Source organism: Alosa alosa, chromosome 8 (genome assembly GCF_017589495.1).
Source record: "Alosa alosa isolate M-15738 ecotype Scorff River chromosome 8, AALO_Geno_1.1, whole genome shotgun sequence".
Classification (NCBI taxonomy): Eukaryota; Metazoa; Chordata; class Actinopteri; order Clupeiformes; family Clupeidae; genus Alosa; species Alosa alosa.
The window spans coordinates 4,791,983-4,818,698 of NC_063196.1; the positions used below are offsets into that span (position 1 = coordinate 4,791,983).

At 41.5% G+C, this 26,716-nt stretch overlaps 1 protein-coding gene across 3 annotated transcripts; it reads right to left on the bottom strand.

Annotated features, from left to right (window-relative positions):
- Positions 1–785: 785 nt before the first annotated feature.
- On the bottom strand, positions 786–22,555 carry LOC125299342 (ankyrin repeat and SOCS box protein 2-like). Of its 3 annotated transcripts, XM_048250582.1 has the most exons (11): positions 22,342–22,555; positions 19,984–20,272; positions 8,864–8,986; positions 8,392–8,561; positions 8,011–8,166; positions 7,185–7,430; positions 6,882–7,053; positions 5,850–5,897; positions 3,896–4,466; positions 3,576–3,729; positions 786–3,269 (listed from the first exon to the last, which is right to left on the bottom strand). In XM_048250582.1, exons 2-11 carry the CDS (start codon positions 20,262–20,264, stop codon positions 3,124–3,126), a joined length of 2,067 nt encoding a protein of 688 aa, XP_048106539.1. In that variant the 5' UTR covers positions 20,265–20,272; positions 22,342–22,555; the 3' UTR covers positions 786–3,123. The 3 variants fall into 3 exon arrangements, with proteins under 3 accessions (XP_048106539.1, XP_048106540.1, XP_048106541.1); XM_048250583.1 differs by lacking the exon at positions 5,850–5,897 and having other exon boundaries at positions 22,342–22,554; XM_048250584.1 differs by lacking the exons at positions 19,984–20,272; positions 22,342–22,555 and adding an exon at positions 17,956–18,031.
- Positions 22,556–26,716: the final 4,161 nt, after the last annotated feature.

A 26,716-nucleotide genomic window follows, 5' to 3' on the forward strand; every position in this document is an offset into this window, starting at 1 on the left:
TGGCTTCTACAACTATAACCTTGACAAAGGATTTTGGCTTCCACACTTGTAACCTTGATGAAGGCTGTGGCTTCTAAACCTATAACCTTGATAAAGGCTGTGGCTTCTACACCTATAACCTTGATGATGACTGTGGCTTCTACACCTATAACCTTGATATAGGCTGTGGCTTTTACACCTATAACCTTGATAAAGGCTGTGGCTTTTACACCTATAACCTTGATAAAAGCTGTGGCTTCTACACATTGATAAATGTTATGCCCCGGGACGTCAGTCATTAATAAATAAAGCATTAAGAGATCAGAGTGTGTGGTTACCAGTACTTTCTTTTTAAATTGATGACCTCCTGGCCAGCGCCTCTACTTGGGTGTGCATCCCTCCTCCAACCTTTTTCACGCTTCTACACTTTCCACAAGTTTCACTCTGGAAACAATGGACAAGTAGCCCAATGTTGATAGGAAAAGAGGCCCACAGATGCATCCACTAAATGCACACAATATAATTTTGTGTTCATTAGTAATTACTTGCATGACTATGAGGAGATGATCAAATACCAGAGTTTCCAAAATTAGCAGCTGAGAGGAAATTGCATAATCATAACAACTTTGACATGTGTGTCTTCCTGATGTCCTCCATGATATTGGACAGCCATGGCTGTTGTTATTCATGTTATGGGCTCTGGTGCCCCCATCTGGACAGAGTTGGGAGCCACAACTATGCTAAGGATTAACCTCAGCCTGATGAGCAAATTAAGTTATTGTTATTAGTAAATTGCACATCTCAAGTTATCTTTGCTAGGTTTTGTTTATTATATCACACTTGCAAATGTAATAGACAAAACACCAGTACAAATAAAACAGCATTTTTCAGGAACAAAATGTCCAAATACCATCCCCAAATATTCCACACAACATTTTCACAAACAAAAAAAACAAAGAAGCAAAAACAATCTACAGTACAAGAAACAATTGAGATGAAGCAGCAGCATGTTTCACTGTACACTCAGAATGTAGTACCACTCATTACATTACCTGACATATTATACAGCTGTAGGCTAATCAATGGTTCAACAATGTTAACTACAATATTTAAGTAATATTGGATATGGGAAGCGTATTGTTACATTTCACACTTAAAAGTACAGTAGTCATTGTTTGATATACACATGACATCAACATTTTGGCTAAGCTGTAGCATCCCTTTTTTTGCGGTCTTCACTTTGTCACACTGATCACATGAGTTATCTCCTAATATGGTCAGGATATCTAAAGCCAGTTGGAAAATGAAGCAGGAAGAGGAAACGGTGCATCTTGTCTTTAGTTGAGCTCCTACCTGGGATTCAACATGGAGGGGCGGTGGTAGTACAGTGGCTAACTTTTGTAGGAGCACTCCACTGGGTGGCAGTAGGGTAGTGCCTAAGTAGTTTGGCTAGCATGCAGTGGCTTGAAAAGTTGTGGGTTCAATTCTTGGCTTCCACCATTGTGCCCTTGAGCAAGGTACTTAACACTGAGTTGCTCTGGGGACAATGGTCTGTTAAATATAATTGACATATTTCAGTTGCTTTAGATAAAAGTGTCTGCTAAATGAATAAACGTACCAAGCGTTCACCTAATTTCTTACAAAAGGGATGCTGGTGCTGAGCTCTTGAATTGCAGCCATGTTGTTTATTCCTAGGCCTGTCTCTAGGCCAGACCAATCAATTTACAACGGAGGGATCGGAAACTATTACACTGAAAAATGCAATGAGGTCGGTAGTTCCACATGATTAACCAGTTCAATATTTTACAATACATTTAAAATATATACATTTATATCATGTTCTAATATTGAACTATTCAATCAACAGGTCCCACTTAAAGCTGCAGTTGGCAAGATTTGTTTGATCATATTCACTGAAACCGACACTATGCTCTGGCAGAACAACATAAGTCGGTTTTAGAAATAAACGGTCCACACTTCTACCTCCACCTAGAGCCAAAAATCCACAGCTCCCGGTTCTTCTGGCCCAATCAGAGCAGGGCTGTGTGAGATCTGACTGTCAATTGCAGTCTGGTGCGCACTGACAAGCACAAACTCAATGAGAGGGTGCTCGGTGGTAGTGGGGGAGGGGCATTAGAGTTGTAAACGTTCAACATTTTGGCTAAGGCTAGCTTTACACGACAACCATCTGAAAACAACCCGCAAAAGTGGTGTTGCCCACTTTTTATTTCGGGTTTAGACGAGCGTCATTGGGTGGAAATCTGCATGCACACGATGACGCAAAAGTGTGTGAAATTTGATGTAGTATGCATGCCAGGTGGCTTGGTGGTACTGTGAAGCACTGCCATACAACAACACCAAGAGCGCGCACATGCGTTGAAACTTCCTTCTACTTCTCTCTGTAGTAGCGCGAAATAGCCCACAGTCGAAAACCAAAACATGGCGAAGAATAGCTATCAAAGCAGCTAAGGCAACTTGAATGTCCGACTGATGGAAATAATCTGACATGTTTGTTGTTGTTTGGCTGTACTGCACATGGATATGATGTCAACGCGTATGCGAGGATAGCCAGCGTGAGCAGCTCAGAGCACACTTTTGCGTTTTCAATCCTTTAGACGGGAATGCGACGGTGGAGCGTCTTTAAGATTTCCACTCTGGAGGGTGGGTTCATTTTTTTGCGTTTTTAAGCCCCAAAAACGCTGTCGCCGTCTAAACGAAAGGCACATCTGATAAAATATTTTGTCGGTTTCACCCGGGAGCGTTGTCGTGTAAAGCCGGCCTAAGTCCCCTCAATCTGTCAAACTTGCCAACTGCAGCTTTAACACAATATTTAAATAACTACAGGCTATGTCAACATTGAGACAACTACTGGTCATCTTTACATTTCTCTGTGCAAAATGTTCACCCTCTACCAACATTACAATACAGATACAGATTCAATCCAGATACCCTCTTTCTCCTTTCTATTTCTTAAGAATAAATATTGTTTTACATAAAACAGTGCCATTGTACATTTTAAAATATTCCACAAAGCTACATTCAACTCCTAGCCACACAAAGCTTTCCAACAAAGTAGGATATGCTAAATGGCAGCTAGCTTCACCACATGACTGAATGACAACAGTCCAGTTGTCCACGTGTTGTTCACAGACCTTCAGTACGGTTTTCATACTTGAGGAATTTTATTAATCTTGGAGGGATGGGAAGCTTGTCGATTTTTTGTAATCTCTTACACCCGATCTGATGCCGTACTCTTATTCTGCACAGGTGCATCAGCGTTCTGGGGGGTTCTGCATGGGCATGAACATGGTTAATTTCTCTCAGGTGGACACACACACACACAAAAAAAAGAGTGAAAAATGTGTATCTATGTAGGTAGATACAGATAAATAGATAGATAGATACTTTATTGATCCCCAAGGGGAAATTCAAGATAGGGTATATGGTAATTCAAGGTATATGGCTGTAAGCAATAAGCAATTGGTGAATCTCCTGAAAGCTGGAATCTTACAGCAACACAAAGTGTGTGTATGTGTGGTGTGTGTGTGTGTGTGTGTGTGTGTGTGTGTGTGCGCACTATACACCGCATAGCCTACCTGATTTCTCCTTGATGTTTTTCCAGTCAATAAAGCTATCGAGATGTTCAGTGAGTCTAGCGCATAGCTTCACGTTGCCAACATAGTCAAGAAGCACATCTATAATGGGTCCTGCCCATCGGCTAATGGAGGGTGTAGAGATCATCTCACAGAACTGTCATTTTAGAAAGACAAAAAAAAAGTTAATTTTGGAGACCATGTGTTTCCAACTTCTGGTATTTCTGGGCCTATCATTTACAAATGTACCCTTGTCAAGAGCCAGATCAGGTCTAGAGTGAACTTCAATTAACTTTAAACCTCTGCTCCGTTCCCTGCCTTACCTCTATACAGGTGTTCTGTGCTTCCTCCATTCTGTAGTGCAGGTCACGTCTCTCGTCGCCCGTTACCTTGATGGGTGGGTGAGCGCTGCTCCCATAGGAGCAGTTAAAACAGGACTGCGCATCACAGCCATGGTCCAGCAGGTATTTCAGCATAGGCAGGTACTTCATGGCGAACATGACCGTGGCTGGGAAGTTGGTTGGGTAGTTGGGGATGTAGACGTTGACGTCGGCTCCGTGATCCACCAGCTTGGTGAAAATCTCGATGGAGCCCATACGGATGGAAACCAACACGGGACTTAAGACATCAAGGTTGGGGTTAGCTCCAGCCTCTAGCAGCATGGTTGTGGCCTCGATGTTGTTGTTGATGACGGCGAAATAGAGCGCACTGCTGCGCCGGTCCTCATACAACCTGGAGCGGTCCTCTGACAGAGGCGCGTTCACGTCGAAGCCGGCCTCAATCAGGATCTCCAGAACGTCGTCCCGGTCCCGCTCGACAGCCAGGTGGATCGGGCTGATGCCACTGCGCCGGACTCTTTGCCGACTAGTGGCAGGGATCAGCATCTCAATGATACTGGAAGAGACACCATCGGGTCGCAGAGTTAGCAGAGTTAGAGAGTGCATGAGGAAAAGCATGTGAAGAAGAGCTACCAACTGTGTAACGAATCATATAGCCCTGGAATGGCGTAGAACCAGTCCTGATGGCCAGATCGGTCACATCCTTCACAGAATTAGCTGCTCTAGGTCGACCTTTAAGCTTTAGCTTGTGCACACAGACATCTGTATAGGGGTATCTTGGTTCCAGCTTGACATAGAGCTCTCCAACTATATACGCCAGCTAAGATAAGCTTCACTAATTAGCATTTGATGTCACTACAGTAGGTTAGAGGGGAATTGAGCTGCAATTATCTAGAATTGAGTTACAATAATCTGAATAGCATTTGATGTCATTAGGTTAGAATGGAATTGGCTGCAACAATCTAATCTAGAACATTTATCATTTATTTACCACTTATTACACGGCTCTTCAGAGTGCTGCAGAAAGTTCCATTCACATGAAGGGGCCTTCCCAACGTTCGGGCCTATGTTAAATCTATATAAATCACCGGCAAAGTATATAATCACCGCTGTCAATGGCAACGGGTTGATTAACGTCTTTCATATCCCTCCGCAAGAATTCCGTTCGCTTATTGCAATGGAATTTCATTGAAAGGGAAAGTAAGCTAGAAAGACGTTGCCACGCAACACCTGAAACTGTCAAGTTCTATCTGTGTGGCGAACTAGGCTATTTATTTTGTCAGCGGAAGACACGAAACGGTAGCAAAATCATTTTTAAAGATTCATTGTGTTAGGTTTCTTTTCTCGTTTTGGCAAGTAGCCGTGTAATAAGCGGGATAATTCAGGTCGAAGCAAAACCCTTCTCCCTGTCGGGACTTATTTTCTGATAATTACCGGCGGACAATACATTATCCCTTACTTCATGTACATGTATTATTAACACTGAACATTACACCGCACAACTGGATGGTAAAGAAATTAGACAGACGTTTAGCAAAGGGGACATGCCTCTCACTGAATGGGCAGCAGAGGAGGATTAATTAACACTGAAATAAACATAGTCCAGAGAATCATTATGGTTCAGTATTACAGACACATCATCTTCCAACAAGAAAAGCTGTAGCAAATACAATAAATATTAGGCGCATCCCTGTTATGATGAAAATGAATCATTAATATGTACAATATCAGGGCATTATCATATTAAAACAAAGATACTTTATATAACCAAAGATAAATAAAAAAAAACATGCATTCCTTTAGAAAGCAGTAATAGCAATCTTGCTTTAAAACTATTAGCAGCTAGCTCATGGAAAGTCAGGTTAATGGAGCGCTCTTCTTGCACAATGGCACAACAGCAGGTCTTTCTTACCACCAACAAAACCTGCCATTGACTTACTTAACCGAGTCGATACATTGGCTGGTGTCCTGGCGGAGCAGGTTTACCCTGAAAATAATGCAAGATAGTGATGCATACTATTGCCAAGCAGTGCTCCCCCCCCCCACACACACACCCAAAAAATGTGTTGTTTCTGGTTGCTCATTGCTAAGACCTGGGCTGATGCCAACAAACTTGAAGCCAAGTTTAATTTGATATACTGTACACTGCTGTTCAAAAGTTTGGAGTCACATAGAAACTTCCACTCCACCCATTACAGGCAGAATACCAGCTGAGATCAGTTGCATTGTTTTGTTAATCAGGGCAGCAGTTTTCAGATTACATTATGTGCTTACATAATTGCAAAAGGGTTCTCCAAGGTTTTCTCAATTAGCCTTTTAAAATGATAGCAGATTAGTAAACAGAATGTGCCTTTGGAACATTGGATAAATGGTTGCTGATAATGGGCAATATAGATATTGCATTAAAGATCAGAAATTTCTTTCTACAACAGTCATTTACATTTCCTTGATGAAAACAAGGACATTTCTAAGTGACTTTAAACTTTTACCGGTAGTGTAAACATTTGGGGATCTGTTGTCAAAAGTAAAACACATGGCCCCAGCCTTTGCGTAACTGGCTGGGGCACCTGCACTGTACGCCGGCGACCTGGGTACGATTCCCGCCCCGTGGTCCTTTCCGGATCCCACCCTGACTCTCTTAAAAAGCCCAAAAATATATACTTAAAAAAAAAGAAAAGTAAAACACACATGAGAACATGTTGAGTGTCTGCAGCAAGTGAAGTAGTGGTGAGAACACAAGCCTGTCCGGGGATAAATGGTGACTAACTGCAGGTCACACCACCCAAAGGCTGATGTAGTGCCAGTGGGGATAGTGGGGCGTAACTCTCATTATAACCATCATCACTGGCATTTAAGGTCAACATGCCCAATATTGGTATAAATGGTCAAATTGAAAATAGAATTTACAAGTAGTTTGGAATAGCTTCCAGTTAAAGATAAATGGCTGATGGGTAAAAGTGAAGATGCCTACCCATCATACCCCTTCTCCGCAGCGATATGGATGGGAAGAAGTCCAGTCTTGCCAGGCTTGTTGGCATCTGCCTTTTGGGAGAGGAGGAACTTCACTATATCTTCGTGTCCATTCTTACAGGCCTCGTAGAGAGCGGTGGCGCCGTCTGCTGCTTGGCTGTTTATATCAGCACCTGCAGAGAGCGCCTGTTTAAGGACGGCTAAAAATGAATGCTACTGAAAAAATGAGTTTAGTATCTTCTGAATTGACAAAGCATCACCTCAACGAGCTAAACAGTTTGACAAATTAGAGATGGTAGGGTACCATGTTTCAGGAGTAAGCGCAGAATATCCACATGTCCAGCCTGAGCAGCAACAAAGAGCGGTGTGATGCTATACTGGTTGACAATGTTGACTTTTGCCCCGGCTTTCAACAGCATCTCAGCGATCTCCAGATGGTTGTGGCTCACAGTTTCATGCAGGGCTGTCCAGCCCTGGGTGCAAAGCTTGTTTACTGAAGCACCATTGTTCAAAAGTATGGCCACCATCTCTGGATTTTCTTTTTCACAAGCTGGAGAAAGAGAAGCATGGATAGTAATTAAGGCAAGAGTGCTGGTCTAAAAGCTTAAATGAAAATGCAAGATGTTTGGTCAAACAAGCAAAGGTACATGGGGGATGTCATCAATAAAGGGACACCAGGCAACGTTTTCGTGTTAATTAATCATCTTAGTAAGTTGGTATATGGTTAAATGACTCATTACAGGGCGAATGAAGACTCTCTCGCCCGCCCCTACTGCCTGTAAGAAGAATATCCCACTTGCAAGTTCGCCCGAAGCAGGATCAGTTTACATCCTGCATACAGCACAGAGGCAGGCTAACGAAACGCTAGCGATTGTTGCAAACGTGTGTATAATGGCAGAGCCAGCGAAGAAGCAGCGAAAACCCTTGACGGAAGATGCAAACAAAAGGAAAAGAGCTTCAGACCGAGCGAGGGGGAGTTTCGTAGAGAAAAAGCATCAAGCTTGCCTGGTGTCCCTTTAATGTAAAAGTTTTTTTTTCCAGCGAGTTTAAGTAAACGTAGGTATTTTACAAGTTGCCCAAAAACACTAGCACTAGTCACAGTATACAGTGGCCTGTATATTCATGGATACCTTTAAAAAGAGGGGTCTCCTTGTCCTTGTTTTGGATATCAGGGTCAGCACCTCGCTCCAAGAGGCACTCCATGCATCTGGAGAAACCTCTTTCTACTGCCAGCATAAGGGCAGTCTGCTCTTTCAGAGTGCGCTTGTTCAACATTCCAGGTTGAGCTTGGTGAGGAAATTATGTTTATGGTCAGTCATGTATGTGACAAGGGGGAACTTTTATACTGATGACACTTGTGATGGTTGACATGGTGTGGATTGATGATGATGATGATGATGATGATGGTATTGACAATGATTAAGCAATGTATATGTATTGAATATCATTGTATATGATTCGACTTGAAGTATGCCACATTCTGGTAACCTAACAACAGTATTCACACTTACCTCCCAGGATAGCCCTGAGACAGTCCACCTGTCCATAATATGCAGCTTCATGCATGGGTATCCATCCTTGTTGATTTGCTTTCAGAAGATTTACATCAGGTTTTCTAACCAACGTCCTCACTAATGATGCATCACCGTCCCATATGGCCTTCACCAAGGGCTCTACTACCCTGCGGGGGGACACAGCCGTGTTAAACTCAAGACCAAGGGCTCTACTACCCTGGGGGGGGACAGCAGTGTTAAACTCAAGACAACAAGATAGTTGTATTGAACTCTGCTAGTGTTTTGTAAAAAAATGTCTTCATACATTTTTTTGACATGGGCTGGGGGCACATAATATTTAGAATAAAATTATATTGCCGAATTTAAAGCTGACACATAATGGATCTGGGTAGCATTTAAGCTGGGAGAACCGAGACAAACCTTTGGCAAAAGGATGAATGATGCATGCTTTCTTTAGAAATATACTTACGCATCTGGCTCAGGCTCTGTTCTGATAAGAGTCCCATCAAGTCGGCGGTAGGCCACCATTCTCTTCCCATATCCTGTGGTATATTGGCTCACCCAGCTTCCCTCAAGCTCCTGTTTTATATCCCTGATATTCAGGGACGGGCACAGACATTTTGGTTTAAAACAAGTGGGTAGTAGCAAATCTCTGACTCAGGCCTACCCATTTATAAACATGCCCTAACACTCATACAGATGTTTAATACTCAACAAACTCAACTAAATACTTTATTATTAATTCCCCCTTTCACATATAATGGAGGGCTGTCTGTATCATGAAGATCTATTGGCAAAGAACAAACTAATAGAATAGAATGAATAGTCCTAGTTATTAAATAATAATAACCTACAGTCAAAATGAGGTGGTTACTAGGCTATTTATATTTACGTATATATTTATATATACATTTATATTTATATATGTTATATTTGTATAACATTTTTCTCCATGTAGCCTAAGCCTAAGCTACTGATCAATTTTTTAATTTTCGTTAACTATGTCTTTTTTCATTGTAATGGAAATATTTTGTTTGCTTTATAACTCTCGGTTTGCATCTACAAATTTCTCCTAAATTTACCAAACAAGCTAATATTTACACTTAAGATTTAATGGGAAAATACTGTCTTCATGTTGGCTATGGAGCTTAGAAAAATCCAGAGATATGTTCAAGACTTTTTTTTATGACTTTTTTTCTTTTTTATGTTCAATACTTTTTTTTCCTGCATTGTCAGACAAAATGTGTGCAATGTAGCACATTTTAATAAGTTAACATTTAAGGTTCTATTTTAGCGATCTGAAACGCCTGGTCAGAGGCACAAAGTATTAAGGTGTGTCCACATTCGCTAATTTAAAGGAACACGCCACCCAATGTCAGTAGTAATATATGTTCTTACCTTAACTTTCACGAGTTGAGTCATACCTCTCGTGGTCGGTATTATGCACTCAAACGCTCTGGTGCACGGCGCGAATGTGTTAGCATGTTGCTATGCTAGCGGGCTCAGACGTAGCCAGACGTAGAAGTAATCAAAATTATCCACGTTTTCCCGACTTAAATACAGTTACACGAGTAGTTGATTAAAATGTCTACGGTCAAACAATGGGAGTACTTCGACCTAGCTTAGTAATATTAATTAACAGCTAATTGTAGATCCTATCCACCACAGAGTTTAGAATCCATGCTTGATCGGCCTCCCCCTCCCCTCTGAGCAAGAGAGAGGCACACACACACACGCGAGAATGTCTCTTTCTCGCAAAACAGTCTCCAAATAAAACGCACATCGGGATGTTGCCTATTCTGCCAGCTTGTGCAAATATATCATCCAAAATGCTTGATTGCATTGCATTTTCCATATTTTTAGCTACATTTTCATGTACCACATCAGCATTTTTGTTCAGTGAATCTTTTGTAAATTGCTTTACGGCCCTTGTCAGCAGCCTTCGGCTTGCCTCTTGCCACTATTCACTCCTTGTCTTCCGATGTCATTTCTAAGTCATCTACAGATGTTTACACACATTCACCTCCCTAAACAGAACCAACTTCACGTTGACTTCAACCTGTGTTATATCCTAGATGCCTGGGTTATTTTGTTCCGATATTAGCCTATATATAAAACACATAGTAATTGTAGCCTACCATTCAGGGAATAGGCATTTAAAAGAGAGACAGATGACTCAGAAATGACATCGGGCGTTGGCAGTGCGAGATGTTTAGAACGTAAGAGCTAAAACTTCTACAAACTAACATCCACAGTGGAAAAAGAAGGTAAGAAAAATAGTCGGAAAACTTAGAAGTGTAAGGCAAGCAAGCAAGTTTGGCGGTTGTTACTGAAAATGTGAACATGCACGTTGCACTGTTGTGCAGTGGACTTTCAGAATGAATGGAGTCGGCGTTTCTTTAATATCGAGGCGCCGTTTGTCCGATCGGCCTGCTGGTATAAAATGAATTGCGCTGTCTTGCCTGAAAAAGACGCGCTCTCTTCCCGTGCAGTCAAAATGAATGGGAGTCTTCAGAACAGGCTTATCATAGTGTCACCCTGACATGACAGTGAGCAAAGTAGCCTATAATGTGAATGACTTGTTATTTTATCAAGGATTTCTTTCTTTTTGCAAAAAATAAAGTACAATAGGCATTAATTAGTAGGCCAGCAGCATGTTGAAATTATGTAGCAAATTGCGTTTTTTATTACAATGATAAAATTGTAAAAGGAAGTGACCGAAGCTGAGGCAAGCCAGGCAATAGGCCCGATGGTTATTGTAAAGCAATTTACAAAAGATTCACTGAACAAAAATGCTGATGTGGTACATGAAAATTTTACGACGGAGTATTAGGGCCACACATGAAGAGAAAAAATATGTTTGCCATGGCGAGATTAAACTCGACATGTTGACTTTAAAGTCGACATGTCGACATTAAACTCGACATTTCGAGAATAAAGTTGAAATATCATATCTACTTTAATTTCGACGTGTCGACTTTAAAGTCGACATGCTGACATTAAACTCGCAATAGGCCCTACTGTTTAAACATAGCCCACACAGTTTAAGCTATGTAGCCTACACTAATACACAATATATTACATGAAATGGGCTTCAAATAGGTGTTATTTCAGATAGATTGCAGATATTTAGATAGATTGCGTCTTGTCTGTTAACTATCATTGCCGTCATCGTGAAGTGCTGTCTCGGGTTTATGGAAATACTATGCCGTTTAGGCTAAATAGCTAGAAAAATATATGTATCCAATGATATAATGTTTCTATACAAAATGTTATTTCACTCTGTTTTACGTGGTTAAGGCTACTGCACATCCAAATAACTGCCCTTCATGACCCACGGGCGCCTCTCCATAGGATAACATGGCAAAACTCATTTTTCTAAAACTGCTTTTTCCATGTCTCACCTGCAATACGTAGCCTTTAGGAGGCTAGAAACACAGGTATAGCCTAAGCATATATACTATTTTAATCCCCGTGGAGAGAATATGTGTCCATGCACTTTATTTATGCACTTTTGTGTGCATATGTGTGCAAGTAGGCTACTAGCCTACATGGGGTGGTCGGGAGGACAGCTTCATTCGTCCCTCCATAGACATTCAGCAATGGGCTGTTTTGCATCCATTACAAACAAGCAACGTGAAAGTCTAGGATTGGGGAGAGCGCCTAGTATGCCTCTAAAGCATAAGCATGAAGTTGAACATTTAGATGCAACAACTAAATGTTTAGAACAACACTTTAATAATAGGCCTACAATAAATAAATAAACCGCTATGACGTTTAGGCTACTTTTGACCATCGCGATTTATCGCCTGTAACTCCATTGATAAGGACCTAACAGCAAAGTATTTGGCTGAGCAACGTAGGTTAATATGTTCTATGTTTTGTCCACATGATATAGGCCTATGTCTAATCATTGTTGCACTCGAACACTCTGAATCATTGCTGCACTTGTTGCATTGTTTCATTCGTCCTCCCTTTCAATCGTCCCGAGCGGTCGTTCTCTCTCCAAACTAACTTTATTCTCAAAATGTTGAGTTTAATGTCGACATCGCCGAGATTAAAGTCGACATGATATTTCAACTTTATTCTCGAATGTTGAGTTTAATGTCGACATGGCGACATTAAAGTCGATACCTCAAGATTAAAGTCGATATTACATTTCAACTTTATTCTCGAAATGTCGAGTTTAATGTTGACATGGCGACTTTAAAGTCGACATGTCGAGTTTAATCTCGTCATGGCAAAAATATTTTTTTCCTTCATGTGTGGCCCTAATACTCCGTCGTAAAATTTAGCTAAAAATGTGGAGAATGCAATGCAGTCAAGCATTTTGGACAATATATTTGCACAAGCTGGCAGAATAGGCAACATGCGATGTGCGTTTTATTTGGAGACTGTTTTGCGAGACAGAGACTGAGTTTGCTGCTGATATTCTGGGGATAGGCTACAACATAGCCAATGTAGGACTTTAGCCTTTTAATATATTTGCTGCATTGGATCAGTCTAGATTCTAGAACAGGCAATAGCTTTCTAGCCTCACGTCAGCAGCGCTGCATCACCCATATACATTAAAACAACCAGGATGGTGGGCGGGTGCGGTTTTGAAAATTGGTCAAAAAACTATGGTGCTGATGGATGGCGGATGGATGATACGTTTTGCTATGCAGTTATGGTTGAAATAATAGCCCATCAGCGCATCTCTAGTTTGTGTGTGCCTCTCTCTCGCTCAGAGGGGAGGGGGAGGCCGATCAAGCATGGATTCTAAACTCTGTGGTGGATAGGATCTACAATTAGGTGTTAATTAATATTACTATGCTAGGTCGAAGTACTCCCAAGTGCTATTGCCACACATTGTAGTTCTCCTGTTTATTCCCTTGGAAAATCGCCACGTTTCATGTTGTTTGACCGCAGACATTTTAATCAACTACTCGTGTAACTGTATTTAAGTCGGGAAAACGAGGATGTTTTTGATTACTTCTATGTCTGGCTACGTCTGAGCCCACCAGCATAGCAACATGCTAACACATTCGCGCCGTGCACCAGAGCGTTTGAGTGCACGTACCGACACGGGAGAGGTATGACTAAACTCGTGAAAGTTAAGGTAAGAACATATATTACTACTGACATTGGGTGGCGTGTTCCTTTAACAGCATGATTTTATGATCAGTTTTGTTGCCGCATTGTTCAAAAGGGTTGTTCTTATGTTTCTTAATCGTCATGGGTTTGTTTTGGGCATAACTTCCTTTAAATCAATGAGAGTGACATCCAAGATGGCAACGGGATGCATCGCGAGGCCCTGTGTCTCTCCAGATTTTGAAAATTAGGGGTAATCTGCTTGTTTATTTGAAGTATTTTCACTAAACATAGTTTAGCGTACATATTGTACAGCCGACAGGAATTTTTGGACATATATGGGTTCCTGCAATCCTAACAACTTTATCAACCAGAGATTGCCAGAACAACACCGTCGCACTGACTGGAAGTAACGATCAGCCGGGCAGAAAACGTAGAGGGTTGAAAGCTATCTCCGCAGTGACTCTTACTACCAAGCCTTTTCCTCTGAAATGTTTGTTCCCTTAACAAAATGGAGGAACTGCGGCTACGGAACAACACACACAGATTGTTTATGGACTGTAACATCATGGTTTTCACAGAAACTTGGCTAAACAACGAAGTACCTAACAGTGGTCTCAAGCTAGCAGGGTGCTGCGTCCTCTGAGCAGACAGAACAGCTGTTGACTCTGGTAAGACCTGGTTTGTGCATTTATGTAAAAAAAAAAAATTGATGCACAGGACATTACAATCACCGAGAGTCACTGCTCACCTAACCTAGAGTATCTCATGATTAAGTGTAGACCTTTCTATTTGCCCAGAGAGTTTACATCCACAGTTATGATGGCAGTCTATGTCGTGAATGCTAAACTTGCCACAAAAAACTTCATAATGCTATCAGCAAACAACAGACTTTGCATCCTAAGGCAGCCTTCATTGTCATGGGCGACTTCGACCACTTTAATTTAAAGACTGTTATGCCTTAATTTCATCAACATGTTTCCTGATCCACAAGAGGAGCCAAGACATTATACCATGTAACATGGCTAATGCGTACAAAGCCGTTCCCCTCTCCCACCTGGACAATCTGACCACCTCTCATTAGCCACGTTTACATGGACTTTTTTTTTCAATCAGATTGAAATGAATCTTATGAAAGATTTCAACTGAACTGTTTACATGAATGTTAAATAAACCGACTGGCGTTTATAATCTGCATTTACATAGAACACCCATTTAATCATTTAGAAGCTCCAGGTTGTTCTGCCGCCATGGAAACACATTGTTCACATCACTCTTCATTAATACCAGATAGGGAACATCCTAAAGAAGAAATTAACTCCAACAATCGGATTACCTGTTTACATGGGTGGATTATTTAATCAATCAGATTATCAGAACGGAGTTCACCTCTCTCACCTTTTGTTTTGGCAAGTTAGCTGTACACTTGAGGTACTGGTAGTAGTGAAGTCATCCATTCATCAAGACTCACCTACACAGAGTCCAGCTGGGAGGTATTGTCTTTCTTTCTGAAGTGTCTGCCTGGCTGTGACTGTGACTAGTAGAGAGGGCCCAAGAACGCAACATCAACAACAAACTCTAATCTCCCGACCTCATGTTTCGTTTTCTTTTTTTATTGCTAATCAATATTTTTTGAGGGTCTCTATATATCCAAATACCGATAGTATCGATACAAAATTGGTATTGGTATCGGATCGATACCAGCACGATGGGATTGATCGATACTTTCATTTCAGTTTCTCTTGTCTACGTTCACAATACGTTGCTCCCATTTCACCTAGGACTACCCTACCTTTGTGCAAACACCACTCTTTTTACATCTTGCATGCACACTTTATAAATTATTAAAGGTGCAATAAGCGATTTAACGTGGCCTCTAAGATAAAACATTTTTTATCACATACAGCTAACATCACCTTACCATCCTCTAGCTGCCTGTACCCCGAATACATGGTAAAAAAACAAGGTCTCTAGGTTCCAAAAACGGCCAAAGAACAACTTTGGCCAACCTTGCCCATAAAAACAAAACAAGCTGTTCCAGCAAATCACCAACAAAATGTGTTTCAATTACAAGGGAGGGTGGGGGAGAGAGTGGAGTTAGCTATCTGTTTTGTTTGAACATCAACAGAAATGATGTTACCCTGCACCGCTTATAGCACCTTTAACATTGGAAATCAGAAAATCATTTAGAGTTCATTACACTTTGTTCAAATTCGGCATATTCACATTGTAAACTATGACATGCTGCTCTTTCTTACATAAAAGTATATAAGCTCCTTTTAAAAAATATCACTATTGGTATCAGTATCGGCAATACTTGTCCTATACATGCCCTAAAATGATTTGTAACATATTCAGATATATTCAACATCCTGTATACACTGGATTACATAAGCATTTTATTTATTTTTTCCGCGGTGGATGAAACAGTTATGTGAGGTTAAGTGAAGTTGTGAGACTCTTACTGTAGCAAATGTCAACAACCCACAACCTGCTTTACAATGAGGATATATAAGCCTATGTGCTATGAAACACTGTTAATGTCATTGTGTCAAAGAACCTACAACAGTGATGTTTTGTCTGCACATAGGCTAAAATACTACCAAATCCCAAACAAGGTATAAATGGATTTTTTTAGATTGATTTTAACAACACAAGGGGTTGTATCCCTTTTTTGCAGCACACTCTGTCAAGAAACCTAATGTATCACTGGGTATAGGCCCTACTGGCCTATACAACAAAACAATTTTTACATTCTTCATTCCTTGAGAGGTTTTTAGTTTTTGGTATCAAAACACAGTGGGGAAGAGAAAGGAGCCACCTGAAAGATATATATTATGGGCTACATGGTTTGGTTAAAAATGATCTGAATTTGAGTTAATGTTATAATGATTTAAAAAGTAATCCCTTAAATCAGTGACCAATGTAACTTTTTCTGAATACCATCCATTTAATTTGTAACTATATTTAAATACAGCAAAATACATATTTTGTACACATGCAATACGCAATCCCGTTACGTGCATTCCGTTACTTACCAACACTCTATGTGAGTACATTCATAGGGCACCAGGTCACATTATTTATCACACTTGTTCAAAAAAAAAAAGCATTTTCCCCTGTGGGCCACTGTTACCTTTCAGATTTACAAAATAGTATGACAATCTTATAATGATCGACTTAAAATTTGGACTGAATTAAATGAAATTATGGACTTTCGTTAAAACCAAAATTTGACAGACAACTGATAATAAAGGACAGTAAAGGACAATAAAGGAAAACTGATAATAAAGGACAGTAAACTTGTCTTTGGACTTGACTGCATGCAGCTGGGGCTACTCCATGTGGCTGAGTCTAGCCACAACAGCATTGTATCCGAGGTCACAGGGTTTAGCTTGTTTTCATGGTGCCCTGCTATTTTTTGCTCAGATGGCATGTGAACGTCTTCCCAGCGCATAGGTGCCAAGACCACTGTGACAGAATGCTCCAGAACAGGTGCTGTGCATGTGGGCTTGTGGGATGCCTTGTCGTGCCTGGCGGTCTGGCCTGGTGTCTGATAACAGTAACTGATATGCGCTGGAGCTTCCAGCCAACTAGCAGTTTAGCAGATGAGTAAGTAAACATGTGTCGCAGGTTAGCATAAGGGGAGAGGTTAATCAGTTAGAATGTTAAGGTAAGTTAAGTTACTATATTTGACCTGAAGGAAGTGTGTCATCTGCATTTAGGGTTTAGTGTGCACACATACACTAATACCTAGTGTGCTAGCTCAACAAGAGCACACAAACACTGGAAGCACACATACACAGCCTGAGCTGTGGGAATGCCCTTGATTCGGTGCCTGGGGAGGGGAGGGGGGTATGCTCAAGGGCACCTCATCCATGCACCCATATGTTTCCTACCAGTCAGGCATACCACCCTTCAGTTACAAGTCTGATTCCCTAACCAGTAGACCACAGTACAGAGTATCATTCGGAGACCTACACAATGTTTTTATGTCTGTAGAAATGGGCCATTGCACTGGAATGGCATGGCAAAACATATGATGGTTTCTCTATGTTCTTTCTTTTAACTGAAAACTATTTTCTTCCTCTGTAAATATTCCTAAACAGATTGTATCGATTGTATATTTAGAGTAGTTTGAGAGGTCAAATACACGGCCTGGCCAAAAAAAAAGGTCACACACTCTAATATTTCATTGGACCACCTTTAGCTTTGATTACGGCACGCATTCGCTGTGGCATCGTTTCCACAAGCTTCTGTAATATCACAACATTTATTTCCTTTCAGCGTTGCATTAATTTTTCGACTTTTCGACTTTTCAAGATCTTGTTTTGATGGCGGGAGATTCCTCATTCTTTGGGCACATTACGTCTCTAAACCTACACCTGACCAACTGCAGAAACCTCAGATCATAGCACTGCCCCCATGGGCTTATACGGTAGGCACTAGGCATGATGGGTGCAACACTTCAGCCGCCTCTCTTCTTACCCTGATACGCCCATCACTCTGGAACAGGGTAAATCTGGACTCATCAGACTACATGACCTTCCTCCATTGCTCCAGACGCCTCTCCCTCACAGCTGTTGAAAACATATGCTATACAGTTATTGCATAGGGTGTAGTTAAAGTGAATTCCCTAAATTATAGAATAAAATACATTTCCACAAAGCAGGTTGGACATTGCTTTTGTATTTTGAAAACACTAACACTCGATTGGGGATTATTGGTGAACAGCCTGTGGCATATATATTTTTCAGACAATATGCAGAATCTTTTCATTTACGAATTTACACAAGCAGCCAGCACACCTCCCTTATTATGTGCAACTGTGTTTCCCCTAGCAGTGATCTGCTGCTTGGACTCTTCATAGGAGTTCATTACAAGGCTATATAACCTGTTCCTCCGTGTGCGTGAAATAAACTGCTCAGATCGATCCATTATGTAAAGGTGAGTAAAATGATGCGATAAACGCCCTTTTTATGGGAACGCGCATCGAAACTAAAGAGGAAAACCTGGCTTGACAAATTTACTCAGAAGTGAGCTTCGTGGTACCATTTACTGTAACTCTGATTGAGAGTTTTGTATTTTTCGATCCAGGTTATCCAAAGAAAGTCTGGGTATGTTCAGCGTGCTCCGTAGTATACCCCCACTGGTCATGATGGACCGCAGTCTCCTGTCAGAGGGGAGTGTCTCAAAAAGACTGTGTCTGGGGTGGGATGGGTCTGCAGCAATCTTTCCTGCCCGCCTCAGGGTCCTGGAGGTGTTCTGACTTTGAAGAGAAGGCAGGCAGCAGCCAATCACTCTCTCAGCAGAGCAAATGATGCGCTGCAGTCTTCCCCTGTCCTTGGCAGTGGCAGCAGCATACGAGATGGAGATGGAGGAGGTGAGGATGGATATGATGATAGAGTAGAAGTGCACCAACATCGACTTTGGCAGGTTAAATTTCCTCAACTACCGCAAGAAGAACATCCTCTGGTGTGCTTTTTTGATGAGGGAGCTGATGTTATGCTCCCAATTCAGATCATGCGAGATGATGGTTCCCCGGAAGCGGAGGGACTCCACAGTGTTCACTGGGATGTCATGGAGTATAATGGGGGCTAGTGAGGCTGGATTCCTCTTGAAGTCCACAACTATCTCCACAGTTTTGGCAGCATTTAGCTCTAGATTGTTGTCACTGCACCAGGTTAACAGAATGTCAATCTCTCTCCTGTAGGCAGACTCATCTCCTCCAAAAGTGAGTCCAATGAGGGTGGTGTCATCGACAAACTTTAGGAGCTTGACAGACTTGTGACTGGAGGTGCAGTGGTTAGTGTACAGGGAGAAGAGCAGCGGAAAAAGAACGCAGCCTTGCGGGGCACCAGTGCTGATTGTTCGATGATCTGAGACACGCCTGCCCATCCTCACATGTTGCTTCCTGCCAGACAGGAAGTCAATGATCCACCTGCAGGTGGGATCAGGCACATTCAGCTGGTAGAGCCTGTCCTGCAACCGAGCTGGGATGATGGTGTTGAAGGCCGAACTAAGTCCACAAAGAGTATCCTGGCATAGGTGCTTGCACAATCCAAGCACTGGAGGATGTGCCATATTGACTGCATCGTCCACAAATCTATTGGCTCTATAGGCAAATTACAGGGGATCCAGGTGGGACAGTGGGGCAATGGGACAGTCCTCTACCTTTGTTCTACCATCTTGAGCAACCAAGGGGCCATCAACCAGTGCAGTCCAGACATGCCTGCAGAGCCTTCACAGCCTCATTTGTACACTCATTTGTCCAGCATAAATACAGTACATGTAAAAGAACTTACATTACTGAGTGCAGTATTAACATTGGCCAGATCTTTCTAATAACTGCTATTTTGTGATCATTGTGTGTAACACGTTTGGCTGAGAAGATAATATAGCTCAAACAGCATAAAGAACACGAGTCATCGTTTAAGTGCCGTTCACACCAAGAACGATATAGTTAAAGTTATCTTTATAGTTATCGTTCTTGGTCTGAACGACCCTTTATAGTACCTGGGAGGGTTGGATGGGCAGGGCGGAGGCTCAGGCTCATGTTCAGGAATCCGGGCAGGGGGACGCCGTCTGATGACCGCATTTGGCCTGGCTGGAGGTGCCGCTGTTTGGGGAGCCCTGGGGGGTTCAGCTGCGGGCGTGGAGGTGCACCCCTCCATCAAGCTGCGTTCAATAGCCAGCTGTAGAAGCTGATCATCAGACATGTTACTGTACAAGCTGTAGTCTTCAAAGCCCAGTGTTGAGCCCGAGGAGCTGGACATGGAGACACTGGCAGACGCCATGATGCACCCTGGAAAAGGAACAAAGCAGAGACACACTTGACCCTGGTCTGCGATTGTTTTTCAGTCACTTTATTTTCAGTAAGCTGCCATCTTTTCTTACACATGAGCCATTTGTAATATTTGATCTAGTTTATTATGACCGCCGCTAGCGTAGGGATTGTCGCTGGGCCTCCCGAAACACAAAAAAAAAATCCTAAATAACTACCTGTCCTGAACAGTGGTACCGAGGATGACAGCATTTCTTATGGTATGTTGGTCTTAAGTGCCCGCATCAACCGAGCCCATAACCACTCCACTCATTTGTGATTTGAACCCCCCCCAGGTAAAATATGAAAATGCAATTTTATACTGCTTTAATCGCCCCTATCTTCAGTTGTGATATTCTGAACTTCACCAAATTCCATGTGTATGGTTAACCTGACATCCATGGGGGCATGCCAAGTTTCGGGTAATTTCATCCATGGGGTGTGCATAAAATAAATGAATTTAGGTGTACATTTAGACCCATCGGCCTGTAGATGGTGGTGTTGAGCGAAGGGTTGCTGGTAGAGGATGATGAGGAGAGGAGCTACAAGGCAGGACTGTCTCACTCTCTCTCACACACACACAAACACATAAACACATCCACACGCACAGACACACACACATGTATGTGTCACAAGGTCGGTTCGTTCTCCGCTCACGGGCCTCGACCCTGCCACCTTGACACACACCGGCATGGGAAACGAACGCTCTAACCACTGAGCTAAAAGCCCAGGCTCCCAACTCAGCGGTTAGAAGCGTTCTTAAGATTAGGGCTGTGAGGATTTACACGGGCAACTAGCATTGCTAGATCAGTCTGCCTCCGTTACACTCACCTCCCTAAATCCTCACTCCCATCCGGGTCACGGCACCAATGTCACAAGGTCGGTTCGTTCGCCGCTCAAGGGCCTCGAACCCGCCACCTTGACACACACACCGGCATGGGAAACGAACACTCTAACCACTGAGCTAAAAGCCCAGGCTCCCAACTCAGCGGTAGGAAGCGTTCTTAAGGTTAGGGCTGTGAGGATTTACACGGGCAACTAGCACGCTAGCTCAGTCTGCCTCGGTTACATATGCATACACACACACGCATGCACACACACACACATTCACACGCAGACACACACACACATTGTCATACATAAACACACACACACATGCATACACACACACGCATGCACACACACACACACATCCACACGCACAGACACACATTTTCATACATAAACACACATACACACACACAGGCATACACACACTCACACATACACATGTACGTACACACACACACACACACAAAGGCACGCACATACAAGCATACACAAAAGTTACAAGAGTAGGGGATGGAAGAGGAGATGGAGACAAATTGACAATCATTTATTTTCGCGGAGAGGACGTACAGGACTGAGCAGTGGTCATATTTTGTACCGCTATACGATACATCTAGTATTTGTCTATACCCCATGAACTTTCAGGAGATGTTATCAGAATCAGATGCACTGATGGAAACACAAAATATCATTTGAAAGCCAAAGGATCACATGTGTTGCTGAAATTTGCACAAAGTCATTGGATGTGTCTTGACTGTTGCTTTGACAGATTAAGTGCTCTGAAATCCAGCCTGCATTCCAGCTAATCTTGCTTTCCCACCCTCACTGTATAAAAATAGACCTTTGCAAAGTACAGCACACAAATATAGCCTGCATCATACTACAAATACATTTCAAGGAAATCTATGGAAAAAGTTCAGTAATAATATGAAATCAAATGATATATGTATTGACTGATTGAAGCATTCAATCCACTCCAATATAGAGACATTAAAATTATGTCTGTGATCATGGTGTGACTTTTGCAGTGGTGCCAACATTTAATTATTTTATTTATCAATGAACCAAAGGTGTTATCAAACATATAACTCTCCACAGTTTTAGAATCATATTAGCAGACATATCACCATGCCTTAACACCAGCTCAGAATAAAAGGACACATCCTTGAGCTCATAAGTGCAGAATGCAAGACAGATCAGGTCATACGAGGAGCAAGACTCACCCTCTCCTCCTGGCAGAAGATTTCTTGTATGTTTTTTCCGTCAGCAATACCCACTGCTGCCGTTCTTGTTGGTGTTTTTTTCCCCCCCTGTAAACACTCCTTGCTCCTGAAAACAGCTGTTGAGTTTCCTTTTGTACAACAGGGTCTCAGTGTGTTTATGTCATATCTCCAGAGCGTGTGCATTGTGGGCAATGGTGAGACGTCCAAGTCTGTTTTTTTTTTTTTTGAAATCTCTTAGCTCGGGTTGCTTAGAGGGGCTGGTGGCCTACTTAGTGGTGCAGCAGGGGACTCACCCAGACAGTGCTGCTATGCCCAGCCACCCCCCCCCCCTTTCACCCTCAACAGGGAAATACCTCTTGATAGTTAAAGGGTTAGAAAGTCACAAGAGTGAAGACTTATACTGACATATAACCACAGGTGCCTGAGAAACACTTGGCTGTACTTTCCTATGGCAGCCACATGGCTTCGTGATATCATTCCGTCCTCATTTCATCTGACTTTAATGGCTTGCATATGTTTCGTCTTTAATATCTGTGGATGTCTTAGTGAGTTTCAAATAGATCAAAGTACATAAACGCCAAGGGAAGACAAACACATAGTGTAAATGCCTGATCTGTATTTATAGACAAACAAATGTATGCAGGGAGGTCAGATTTATAAGCAAGGGTGTGCTCTTTCTTTCTTCTGAATCGTTTGGTCATTCTGCAGTGGCTGGGGAAGGGTCTTTGTAGTCACAGTTATACATGTTCAAAAGAACACACTCACTGCATTGTAAAAAGATTTAAACATGTAACATTTCATATTTATTTTGCATAAAGGTAAGGTAATAGTTACATATAAGTTATCTTCTTCTGTAGTGTCATTGAAATTGATGTCACTGAAGAGACCCATCACAGTGAGTGGAGAGAAGTGGCCCCTGGGGACCAAACCGAATGTTTCCATTTAGTGACTAAGGGCCCTATTTTTGTTGTCTAAAACGCATTGTCACTAGTCAAAAGCTTATTTAAATTTAGTAGGATGTCCAGTCCACATTGGGAGTTTTTTCGTTATCAACAAGGCGTTCCTTTCTTAAGCAGTCATGGGTGTGTCTTGGGCGTAACATCATTCAAACCAATGAGAATGACATCTGTCATTCCCTTTAACAGCGCAACTTCAAACAGTGCATCGGTATTGATAGTATTGATGAAGTTGCGCATTTGAAGTAATCTGCTTGCACGCGAGACCATATGGAAATCATAATGATTTTGGATACGTTATGTTAAGGTCAAAAAACTGTTAAGGGTTCCTTTAATGTATTTTCGGCAAGTACATTTTAAACTGCTATAACATAATTCCCTGATTTTCCGTCTCTTTGCCCCCAAAATGGTAAAATTCCCTGACTTGACTTTCCAAAATTCCATAATATTCCACAAATGTTACTTGTGTAGGCCAGTGCTTATCTAGTGCATCATGATGAGAGATTTGTTTACAAATTACAGCAATAAATTAATATTGTCATGCAATTTTTGACATGATAATATTCATATCATGCCATTTTTGGCCATTTTTACATATATACAATTTCTGAAACCATGTCTATTATGTCTACCTTACCTAGGGAGAACAATTAAACATCTGACTCACAAAATCAGAAATACCCTTCTCAGATTCAGTTGCTCTTTTGATCCGTTTCTTTAAGCCTGCCTGTGTGCTGTGGGGTTTTATGACATTGTAGCCTTTCTAATTTTGAGGGGCAACCTGATTCTAAGAAGGCATATGACCTTCTTTTGGTATGGCAGCAATGGAGACATTTTGGTCCTTGAAATGTTTTGACACTGACATGTTGTATTTTTATAGCTGGAGACATTACTCAGATATGAGACCAAGAGTTTAACCGTTGCAACAGTAGCAGCAGTAGCAGCAGTAACAAGTCAGGTAAATGTCATTATAAGTGAGAGCACTTTCAGTCACCCCAAATACATAGTGCAACTCAAGATGGTAATACAGTTATGTGCAGAATAATAGCAGAATAAAGCTATTGAATAAAGCTCAAAATACTTAGAATAGCTGTTAATAATAATTAACTAATTAATATAATATCAATGCATTGGAAACACTGCACATTCAATTTCAAATCAAAACATGACCAAAATTGATCAAGTTTGTGTTATACCTTCACAGAAAGTGAAGAAAAAGGAATGTTAGACTGTTCAAAAAAAATAGCAGTGTTTGCATTTTTCTTTTCAAACTCAAACATTTACTGTATAAACTGAAAAATGTCTCAAGAGTTTGCTTTACTCTGAATCACTGCATTATTATCTAGTTGCATTATCATTATTTCTGAGAATTGCTTCACATCTGTGTTGCATGGAGTCGACCAACTACTGGCACCTGTGAACAGGTATTCCCGCCCAGGACGATTGAATTGCATTCCACAATTCCTCTGCATTTCTGAGGTTTGCCTCAGAAACAGCATTTTCGGTGCATATGGGTCGTTGGACAAACTGTCTGCGGCCCCCATGCACTTAATTCAAGCCACAGCACACTGTGAAGACAGTAAAGCATGGTGGTGCACAATTCATGTTATAGGGATGTTTCTCATACTGTGGTGTTGGACCTATTTATCGAACACCAGGGTCTGTATTTTGCACACTGGCGCATGGCGTAAAACTCGTTTTTCGTTTTTTTTTTACAAAGTTTAATTCGGAATTTTGCACGTTTATTTTTTAAACAATGCGTCCAGGGTGTGGCAATTAACAACCTAGGGAGGGCCCTGGCGCATTGTCTAAAAATCACTACTGTACACCTGGTCAGAAGTCTATGGCGAGTTGTTTATATGTTATTTTAAGAGCGCATTGCCAACAGTCATATTGGCAGGTGCACGCACCATCCTTCTATCATTCATGAACGCACACCAGCGCACGTCCATGCAAAACATTACAAATTGCACGATTACAATGGGAAACGTAATTAGAATGAAGATATTACGAAATACTGTACATTTCATGATGAGTAGTAATTCACCATCATTTGCAAATTGGTAATGACGGTTAAAAGTGATTAGGGGAGAGGCGAGAGACACGTATGGAGCACAGCTGAAGACGCACTGTCACGAGATATAAGCAACTCCTCTGCAGGATAAATGTTGTTTTGTTCAGTCATTTGAGCAATATTTGGGTAAGTGTTGCTTTTTCAGTCTATGTTTTCGATGGTAACCCATTGTCAGTCAATAGTGAAAGTAATTGCATATAACTGTCTTGTCGTTGACTGACACCTTGGTAAAGTTAGTTTCACTTTGCCAATGAGTTCAAATAATAGATTAGTGCAAATGTGTGAAGGCTATGCTAGGTTTTAGTAAAGCATGGTTTAGTGGAATTCCATACAGTCTCGCAAGCAGCCTCCTTCAAATGCGCCGTTGAATGCCAAAATACCGATGCATTTATTTGACATATCGCACTTTGCGTCGTTAAAGGGAATGATAGATGTCATTCTCATTGGTTTAAATGATGTTACGCCCCAAACACATCCATATGACTGATTAAAAACCCTAGGAACACCTTGTTTAGCCATGTGCTTGATGTTTGATAACGAAACCCCTCCCAATGTGGACTGGACATCCTACTAAATTTGAATAAACTTTTGACGAGTGACATGCACTTTAGAATGTCATGATAGGGCCCCAGAGATCATGGATCAGCCCAACGTTCCTTTTTCTTCACTTTCTGTAAAGGTATAACACAAACTTGGTCATGTTTTGATTTCAAATTGAATGTGCAGTGTTCCCAATGCATTGATATTATGGAATTTAAATTAAATTAAATTAAATTTTTAAACAAACTGCTATTATTCGGCACATAACTGTACATAAAAATGTACTTGAACTTGAACTTGCTTATAGCTACCTTTAAAAACAACTTCTGCTTCAAATCGAAAGCACAATGGCAATTTTGCCTTGCTGCTGCTCCTGACAGCGTTTTGGACAGGCACTGGTGTGTCTTGCTACTCTAAACCAATTCTGTGAGGTTTTCAAGTTAGTCAGTCATGAATAGGTTGAAAATTAGGTTGCATTCACGTATTTGGGACAGGTTATCGGAATGGACTCTTGTCATTATGATCATAATTAAAAATGTAGAATGTTATTGAAATCTATTCATGTACTTCCTGTGTGATGCCTTCTAAAAATACTCTGCTGAATATAATAAGTATTATCTGTAGGTCATTAAAAGCAACAACACACTCATCAACACAACACTCCTCCAGAGTCTACAGTGGTCCCCAAACTTTTTCTTCCGAGGGCCAGCTCACTATGCCTGGCTCTAAGAGAGGGCCAGAGACTCGGAGTATATCAGTAACCATAAATAGCTTAGCGCTGTGAACAAAGGCAGTCTACCTTAGT

What these genes read in the sequence shown, in the direction of transcription:
- LOC125299342 (XM_048250582.1), bottom strand. Translation starts at nt 20,264, where the DNA reads ATGGCGTCTGCCAGTGTCTCCATGTCCAGCTCCTCGGGCTCAACACTG. An exon ending in GGAGACCCCTCTTTTTAAAG is followed by an intron (nt 7,431 to 8,010) that starts GTATCCATGAAT and finishes CTCTTTCTCCAG; the next exon opens with CTTGTGAAAAAGAAAATCCA. An exon ending in CAATGTATCGACTCGGTTAA is followed by an intron (nt 4,467 to 5,849) that starts GTAAGTCAATGG and finishes TGTCTCTTCCAG; the next exon opens with TATCATTGAGATGCTGATCC.